Here is a 10,161-nt window from a genome sequence, read left to right as displayed (position 1 = left end):
AGTGTGTAGTGTGGTTTATTTATGTTAATTCCTGTGATGCTTACTTTAAAGTATTTGAAGTAAATCTAAAGTAATTAGCTAGAAAACTTAATGGGTTTTTCTTTGTTTGATTTCTAAGTTTTTCTTTTATTGTATGTCAGAATGAGGATAGAGTGTTGTGGAAGCTTGGAACACTACCCCTGGATTGAACGTTTTATGGCTTGACCCATCCTTTGGACAAGTCTTGGCATGTGCTGCATTTAGGATATAATCCTAGCATGGACTATTTAGAGATTAAGAATGCATCTGTTGTTAATTACAATGGGAACATGAATCCTTGGTTAGAGCTGGCAATGATGAAGTGCAAGCCTTACTAGACGAAATATATAAACTATGATTATCCTTTCTTACAACAGTGCAATATAAATGAATAGTTGTGACCTCAATATTCATACTGCAATAGATTGTTAAATGTAAAGTGTAAAGGCCCTAGATTTTGGTTGATAATTCATTCTAATTCATTTGTTTTTGGAGTTCCATAGAAGGTTTCTAGTTTATGGCTTAATGAGTCAAGTTTTTGGAGGTGCAGTGGCCTAGCCAAGTTTAAGATTTACAAATTTTATGTCCTCATTGCATTCCTTCATAGTTGGAAGTAAACTCCTATATAAGTATTCTTTTCTTTGTTAGTTAATATTTCTCTTTCATTAAGTAATTACACAAATTGTCCTTCCAAGAACACAAAGAAGTACGAGACACAGAGATTTAGGCTTTCAACCCAGGGCAAAACCTCTCAATAGGGGAAATCCCAACAATCCTCCTCTTATTGAATTTATTCAAAATGAGATATCCAACACAAGACCAAAGAGTCCCTCCAAGTCAGTCCTCCTCTTTAAGTCAAGGTCAATAGTTGAGTCTCTACCTAGTCAAAGTTAGAAGCAACTTCTGAATTTCTGTCCTTATTACAGGTTTAGTCTCTTATTATAATACACTGACTTCCAGTTACAGAGTCTTTGCCTTCTATTACTGATCTTTGGCTACTACAACAAAACCTTGACTCTTTACCACAAATATTCAGATCCTGCTACAAATAGATAGCTTTAGATTGAGATTCGGCTTAGTCACAGACTTCGGTTTCTTCAAGTGTTGTAGACTTCTTTTTATCCTCAGTTTTTCTTCTCCCGTTGGATTACAGACTTCGAGCTTTTTCACTTTCTTGGTTGCTACCCAAAAGAGGTCTAATATAGGCTAAAACACCTGGATATCATTCTCCATGAGCTTTGACTTAACTAAACAAAGAGTGACTATGCCTGGATTGTTGCCTTTGTAATATTGAAATGTCCTACAATCTTTGCCTGTGACAAGATGTAATAGCCCTAATTGGACAACACTGAAACTAGCTCAATTTAATGTTTAACTGCCATGACCAATTCCTTCATTTTCCCATAGCAGCTATGCTGCAATAGTCTCACATGGAGCGAGGGTTAATTTGCACATGGACATCTCTCTTTTGACAATGAAGGCGATGTGCTAGGCTCTCATCTAATATATGTTCCTAAGATATAATAAACTTATGGTGTATGAGTTATCATCATTATTACTCCTTAGTTATATTATATGTGCTCCCTGTCTTTGTGCTCATGGCTGAAATAAATAACTCTCCATTGAATTTCTATTAGCATCATTCAGAAACTCTTGATTGATTGATGCTCTATGAAATGCATCAGCTCTAAGTTACTCATAATCCACTTTCTTGTTGAGTTAGAGATCAACTGCCATGGTTCTGGAGCTATTGCATTTCCTCAAGGAGTTACTAATTTGGTTTCTGTACAACTGTTAAAAATATTTCTCTCCTTACCTGGAGTGTTCTTAAGCATTCTTGGGTGGATTTCTACTTACTAGAGCCGTTTCCCTCTCCGTTGAGCATTATTTTCATTTGCTGGGGTGATTTGGAGCTCAATCTTGGTTGTCTAAGAGGCCATGGTTACTAGACAAGACCATACATAATTATAGGAGATCATTCGCTTTCCAATTTCCCTTCATTCCCATAAATCCATCAAATACATGGGTGCTGAAATCTACGAGGCAAAGCATTCTTGATGTGTATTTATGGTAGAATGTAATTATATTATAATGTTGTTAAATTGAGATTCATTACTTGAGTGATTCAAATTATATGTTGTTCCATTGGTATTGGGAATCGTTACATGAGAACCCATTAACTATAATTATTCACCAATAACATCCAGAGGTTGTTCTATACTAGAATGATGATTGTCCAGTATGATGTATAATGAGGATAAGGTTGAAGAAATGAATGAGGAGAAATCACATTCAGGGGCCAATGTGGATGAAAGTTGTACTGTAGAAAAAGAAAATACAACAGTATGGACAAATATGGACAAATTCTGATGAAGAACATGCAACATCAGCCAACTTCGATGAAAACACAAAGTGTGAACAGTTTGAGCTGTCTAATTTCACACTTATTGCATATTCAACTGGTGGATCTGTATCTCCTTGTATTGATAATATGGAAGATCAAGATTACATACAACAATGCATACACACTTTTACCTTAAGGCAAAGTGTTGGGCAAAAGACCCTCAAGGAAAACTCCCCTGAGACAAGTATCAACTCAGTGAGCAAAAACTATTGTAAAGATGCTAGCAGTCAATTATCCAAGGGTGATTTTTGGATGCCCTCACAAGAACTAAAGATTGTATCCCACTATCCAAAGGATCTTCTCTCAACTAAAAAGGGTATGCTAATAAATGCTTATGGGAAAAAGGCACAACACATTTATCTTTGGTTGGGAGTTTATCCATATTGCCCATGATGTAAATAGTTATAATGTCATGTTGAGTAGATTTTTGGCACACCTTTAAGAAGGTATCATTATCGAATGGGGGCTAGAAATTTAAAATGTTATCCATTGAATTAGATATAGGATTATATTTGTCTAAATGGGAAGGTTGATATAGTTTGAGCTTGTAGGAATTAATTATTGGAGAATACCCTATTGCAGAGGAAGCTTTGGGTTGAATGAAATTTGATGAACCTACTGTAGAATATGTGAGCTAAATTTTTTATTTTTAATATATTTTTGCCTTATACTATTTCTTATGACGGATGGCATATGATATGTAGGAAGCTTTTCACTCTATAGAAGATATTCATGGCCTTGTGTATGGTCAAGAAGATTCCTAAACCTCAAATGACAACAATCTGCTATTCAAAGTTAACAAAGATATTTTGGATATTAGAAAGTCATTTGTATCATGCTTATGCATGGTACAAGCTCTATATCCTCTAGAAAAGCTACAATAAATACTTAGCATAGAAGGATTTGCAGCTGATGGCATCATCTGGATTGTTGGCTGCCATTGTGAAATGGGATGAGGGAAATGTGAAATGGGATGAGGGAAATGTGTAGAAAAATCATATTCTAGAAACCATTTATCTTTGGTTGGGAGTTTACCCATATTGCCCATGATGTAAATAGTTATAATGTCATGTTGAGTAGATTTTTGGCACACCTTTAAGAAGGTATCACTATCGAATGGGGGGCAGAAATCTAAAATGTTATCTATTGAATTAGATATAGGATTATATTTGTCTAGATGGGAAGGTTGATATAGTTTGATCTTGTAGGAATTAATTATTCGAGAATACCCTATTGCAGAGGAAGCTTTGGGTTGAATGAAATTTCATGAACCTACCATAGAATATGTGAGCTAAATTATTTTCATTTTTAATATATTTTTTTCTTATACTATTTCTTATGACAAATGGCATACGATATGTAGGAAGCTTTTCACTCTATAGAAGATATTCATGGCCTTGTGTATGGTCAAGAATATTCCTAAACCTCAAATGACAACAATCTACTATTCAAAGTTAACAAAGATATTTTAGATATTAGAAATTCATTTGTATCATTCTTATGCATGGTACAAGCTCTATATCCTCTAGAAAAGCTACAATAAATACTTAGCATAGAAGGATTTGCAGCTGATGGCATCATCTGGATTATTGGATGCCATTTCTATTATGCCCTATGATCATAAGCACGGGGATCACCATTTTAAGCTTGAGAATGAGAAGGAAAGAAGTTTAAGAATGGCTAGTCTTCTAGGTTTTTTGATTTAGTTTGGATTCTAAAATGGATACCAGAGAAGTGGTAAGTTATTTCAATGAAAAGGCTTAAGTTCATCTATCATTGTTTGAGATGTTTGTATTTGTATAGGTTTTCTTAGTATAAGTATTATATTTTATGCTTAGTTCAAGAAGTTTACTTCCAATATGTCTAAGAATAATATGTTTTTTTGGCAATTGTCACGCTCAACACTTCTATATAAAGTGGTAAGTAATAGGTACAGAGGTCATTAAAGAATTTATTTTTGAAATTAAGTCTTTCCTTGATGTTGCTTAGAAGTCAAAGCACACATATATTCTTCTAAGCACTTTTTATGCTTGTACATGTTACCTCCCATATGTCTTTCCATATGTACCTTATACGTTGTTTCCCCCCAATGTACCTTGTTACCTCCAAACTTGCAAGTAAACTGTTACCTTCCATATGAAGAATTATCAGCCACTGAGACAGAAATCAATGTTTCACCTACCAAAGGTCCCAATGTTCAATCAAAAGCAGTACCCATAGCAGCAACTCCACCTCCTGTCCTAGATCTTCTTGGTTATTTGATAGGTTTAGGCAATGCACTTGTCCCTAGATATTACTCAGCAGTAGGCTTTGGGTGGGTATTAGATAGTCAATTCCATTTCATTTTTTAAATAACAAATGGAAAAAATTAGCTTTATTGTTATTATATGTGAATTGTATTTACTATGATAAGTGTCAACCTGATTAAAGCAACTTGTGATATTTGGTTAATGCTTTGTGCAGGCCTCCATTGCCTATTTTACTTGCATCATCAGTATGTCAAGGCCTTCATATCAATGGGAAACTTAGATGGCGCGATGGTCAAATTTTTTACAGCTTGAAGCTTTAGAAAAACTCTTTTGGTCTTGCAGCTGCTGGACCTCTACAGGTGCAGTTCATAAAATGTGAAAATAGTTGAGATAATAGTTCTATTTACTGTAAATATTGCTAGTTTAATAGGGATGTAGATGCACATCTATTTTGAGTCGTTTTCCTAAGTTTCGTTCTTGGTAAATTAGGTGCCACCATTGCACCCTAGTAGCTCAGCACACACACTGCTACCAATGGTACTATTTCAAAACATATCTCCTGGACTATAAAATGTTCATTTTTAGGTGGAAGTAACAAATAACCAACAACTTGTTTGGTATTTTAATGATAATATTTCATTTGAAGTTTTCTTCACTGAGGATGGCAGGATGGAGCATGCAACATTTCTGGACATAATAATGAATGATAGGATCTAAATTTTAAGCTTTGGAAGTTTTCTTCATTGAGGATGGTAAGATGGAGTGTGCAACGTTTCTGGAGGTAATAATGAATGCTAGGACCATTCCCTCTCCGCCACTCTGCCTGCGCCTTTGACTCTGTTGGATTTTTAGGACTTTTGGGTCAGAAGGACTCGGCAGGATGGACAAGTCCAAGAGATCAAAAGGGGAAGAGGAAGAGCACATAGACGGTGAGCTTGTGCTCTCCATTGAAAAGCTGCAGGAAATCCAGGATGAGCTTGAGAGGGTAAGTTCTCATGCACTCTGAAAACTGCTTTTGGGGGTTATTTTATTTTATTTATTTATTTTAAATATGTTTCTTTCTTATCTTTCTTTAAAACATTTTGCCCATTCCTTTATCTATGTATTATTTTTTGATTTATTGGTGCATCTGTGGATTGATTGAATTTTTGCTTATCTGTGGGCTGCTTGAGAATGATTTGTTACAGCCCTTAAGACCGGGTTTGAGGCGGTTTTTTCAGTAAACTCACACTTCATCTTCATATTCTTTCAGTCTTTTGGATATGGAAATTTTGATTGGTTTACATATATTTTTTTTCCAATAGTGTGAGTCAAATTATTTCAAGGAAAAATTTAAACTAGAACATCCTCAAATTAGTTATTTCAGTTTTTTTTTCCATATCCATTTAGTGTTTTGGCATGAGTTGTTAAAGCTCGGGGTTAAACAGATGTAATATTTTGTGCGACAATTCTTGATCAGTTACAGTTTGCCTGTTTACGATTAGGTTCATAATGACCTGGTGACCTAAGGCTCTCTCAACATAGTATGCCACACTCCTAAATCCGTTTTGGTCTCAATTACAGTCTGCATGTTTATGATAAGGTCATAGTGGCCTAGTCACCTAGGGTACTCTTGACATAGTCACTGCCCCAAAGGATCTAACAAGGTTGCTAGACTTAATGGCAAAAGCTCACATTTCTATTCGGCACCTGCCCTTAGGGAAGGGTAGACCTGCCTTACCTATATGGTTGTTGACAGTTGGCTTATTCTTACATTCGTCTTTTTATTAGTTGCTAGAAAGCTTTCTTGGAGGAATTAGTGGATAGAGTTTAAGTTGGATTCTGCATGACAATCAGAGTATTCCTACATTACATATTTGTAATTTCATAGTTTCATTCAATTGAGGAAGAACCAGATTCATTGTATCACTTTTGTTTTCCCTTTCCCCAGGATTTAATTTTTTCCTTCTACTTTTTCTCTATGAGATTGAATCTAAAGTTTCCAGTAAGAGCCTTTTTCTCTTCTATCATAAGATGCGTGTGTGTGTAAACCTGTGTAGTTGATGAAATAAGTTTGGAGTGGATTGAAACATTGAGATTTTGCTGTGGCGGTGGTGATGAATCATTTTTTCAATTGAGCATAACATATCTATATGATATAATGGAGAAAAATGGAAAAAATGTGAAAATTTTAAAGGGTGCATTGAGCTGCTTTCTTTTGGCTATTCATCTCCAGTTATGTTGAATGTTAGAAATGGGGGCCAACTGCAAAACTTTTTTTCTTTCATGAGACTGCAGAAATCGGTCTCCAAATGAATTGAAAATGTCTAGGTGCACTCTGGGTTGTTCTATCACTAGTCTTACATGGGATGTTTGTATTCAAGTCATTCAGGTTATTATTATTTTTAGTTATTATATGACGTCAGGCTGTGTGAGGCCTTCTACATGGGCAAATTGCACTTGGGTATTATGGACAATTGAGTCCTCAATTATTTTTTATGCTTTTCCTTTCACTATAGGATCTTTAACATTCATTACTGTTTGATACGCTGAGCATTAAATATCATCTGCGCTTCTTTGTGCTTTGCCTTTCACTACAGTGTCTTTAACATTCAATACAGTTTGAACATTCAATACTATTTGATACGCTGAGCATTAAATATCATCTACCCTTCACCATAAACCGTAAAAAAATAAAGCTTTCTTTATATATAATTTATTTGAATGAAAAAAAGGGAGAGAGCCGTTGTTTCAATTTCTCTAGTGTGGCATACACCAAATTGTATAATAGAATAAGCATATAGTTCATTGAATTAAAAATCGAATTATATCAAAGCTACAAATCAGAACACCCATTTTTAAAAATCCAACAACATCGAAATATGCTTATTTCCATTAGAATCGAGTGTCAAGGCCATGATAAGTAGCTTAATGTTATGAACACTGCAGCCTGTTTACATGAGATCGCCACTGTGAACTAATGGCATTCTAGGAAGGGGTATCTTCCTTGTGTACAATTTGAAACAAGTTGTTCATTAGATATATCAAATTTTCTGATAATACAACATTCAATAATCATGTGATTCTGGATCCTATGAATAGTAATAATGGGATACATAGGACTGAGAATTGACCATGGTTGAAAATATCTAATCTCAGTCAGCGAAGACTGCAACTAAAGAAGGTGATGATAGCAATCTGGAGTAGAAGGCCTCTGATCTGGGTCTTGTTCTAAGCATCTATTCTGTAAATTCCTAATAGCTCAAACACATTTAGCCCACTTGTCCAGTGCTCCACACATCAACTTTAACCCCATGAACACCCCTAGACATCTCAGGAGCATGGTTCAAGCCACTAAGATTATGAGGGTAAATCTAAGGTGCACCAATGGCATCCTCAAAATCTCTTATAAACCACTCATCTGATTCAATGTTCTTCATCACGTTATCCCACCTGAGATCCCTGTGCATAAACAAAAGGGTGTGCAAAGACACTAGTGCCTTGGTCACAAATTTTAGAGCTTCCACATGCTGTTTGGGTTTGTTTGTAGTTTCTAATTTTTATCTTCTTTCTTTAATTTAAAATCAACGACTATAAATGTAATTTTAAGGATTGCCATAACTCTTCACTTGGTTTGGTGTTTGGGTTTGTTCGTAGTTTTTAATTTTTATCTTTTAACTTTTTTCTTTAATTTAAAATCAATGACTATAAATGTAATTTTAAGGATTGGCATAACTCTTCACATAATTTTTTAAAGTGTGCTAGCTCAATGGAAGAGCGTTGCTTTAGGAGGTAACATGAATTAATCAATGATTTTGTAGTTCATTTTTAATTAAATGTTTTTTATATCGATTTATTTCAATGGTGAGATATTTTTGGATTCATTGTTTTATATTGTTTTTTAATTAATTATTCAAATAACTACTTATTAGGAGATATCAGGACCCGACCATAAAATCATTAAAACAAAGTAACCACCCAGGTAGGTTTTGCTCATACATAAATCAGAATTACAATATACAGCCACCATCTTCTTCTATTTATAAGTAAATAGAGTATTTGGCTCTAAACTAACTATATATCAACACATAGTCAGTGTTAGATAAACAGATAACCTTCTACTGCATTTATTGTTTCCCATACTTGGCATGCAATAATAATGTACTTAACCAAAACCTTGAATTGATATGGGAATGCCTTATAAGTAAACTATTTGGCTCTAAACTAGCTATATATCAACACATAGTCGGTCTTAGATAAACAGATAATCTTCGACTGTATTTATTCTTTCCCATACCTGCCATACAATGACAATGTAATTAACCCTAAGGAAAAGAAATTCATGACATATTTAATGCCAAAATTATTAACGACATATTTGTGCATATAGTGCAGTAGTGGAGCAAAAGCGAAGCATAAATTTCAGAGAGGAAAACAAAAGCCACTTAGTATAAGTTGGTCTAGTTAGGTTGCCATTACCTGGTGTCATAAGTTGCTCTACAATTTTATCAGGCTGTTGTTCCCGCCGCCTTGTTGTTGCTCTCGGTGTTGCTGCTCTCGGAATTGTTCATGGTGTAGTTGCTCTGGTTATTGTCGCCGACGACGGGAATGTTCATGCTCTTGGTGTTGTTGTTCATGGTGTTGTTCATGGTGTTTTTATTGTTGCTCTTGCTGTTGTTATTGTCATCGATCTTGCTGCTGTTGGCGCTCCCATCTTGCTGCTGTTGCCGCTTGTTGCTCTTGGTGTTGTTATTGTCATCGATCTTGCTGCTGTTGCCGCTCCCATCTTGCTGCTGTTGCCGCTCCCATTGCCGAGGATTGTCGTCGACGACGACGGGAATGTCTATGTCGACGGGAGTGTCATCGGTCTTCATTGGGTCCATTGCGGCCAACAAGATTCCCACAGCTAACACCCGTGTGATTTACGGATATTGAAACTGGAACGCCTTCGAAGGCAACAAGATTCCCACTTCTGCAATAAAAACGGCTTCAGTTCAACAATACATAACGTGGACATAGAATATGAGCGAATCAATGATATCTCACAGATTAGAAATATACAAGCATACCTAGAACTGGAGTAGGGCAAATTCCGAAAGCAAGAGGTGAGAAATACAATTGCATAGCCTGCCTTATATAGAAGTAGGCGAACTCCAAACTCGGATTTGAAAACCATCTACACTCCCAACCAGGGTCAAGTTTTGAAGTTTTCATGTATTAAATTTACATGAATGACATCATCAATCATGCAAAGGCATTCATAATTAGTTTTTCCACAACTCCAGGGAAAATATTTGACGAAATTCATAATTAGGGCAATTAGTTTTTCCACAACTCCGGGGAAAATATTTGACGAGAGCGGCATGTCATTTTCAGTTCTCCCTATGCCCACATGGAAATTCCTATTTCCACCACAATTTTTTAATTAATGCCGCTTGACATGCGGGGCATTAAGGAAATATAATGCGAGTTGTTTTTTTCTCACCTCCAGCTTTTTCAGCTCGCATTATA

The 10,161-nt window shown here is 35.5% G+C and overlaps 1 protein-coding gene across 1 annotated transcript; it reads right to left on the bottom strand.

The window, feature by feature from the left end:
- Positions 1-8,610: 8,610 nt before the first annotated feature.
- On the bottom strand, positions 8,611-9,856 carry LOC149213128 (uncharacterized). The gene is made up of 3 exons (XM_089390720.1): positions 9,720-9,856; positions 9,130-9,622; positions 8,611-8,947 (listed from the first exon to the last, which is right to left on the bottom strand). Exon 2 carries the CDS (start codon positions 9,531-9,533, stop codon positions 9,159-9,161), a length of 375 nt encoding a protein of 124 aa, XP_089246846.1. The 5' UTR covers positions 9,534-9,622; positions 9,720-9,856; the 3' UTR covers positions 8,611-8,947; positions 9,130-9,158.
- Between the last annotated feature and the right edge of the window lie 305 nt (positions 9,857-10,161).

The sequence above is a fragment of the Pinus tabuliformis genome, chromosome 1_1 (assembly GCF_031772625.1).
Source record: "Pinus tabuliformis cultivar Carrire ecotype Pingquan chromosome 1_1, CPIR1, whole genome shotgun sequence".
NCBI lineage: Eukaryota > Viridiplantae > Streptophyta > Pinopsida > Pinales > Pinaceae > Pinus > Pinus tabuliformis.
The sequence above is the reverse complement of the archived record's forward strand: the minus strand, read 5'-3'. Positions and strand labels throughout refer to the sequence as shown.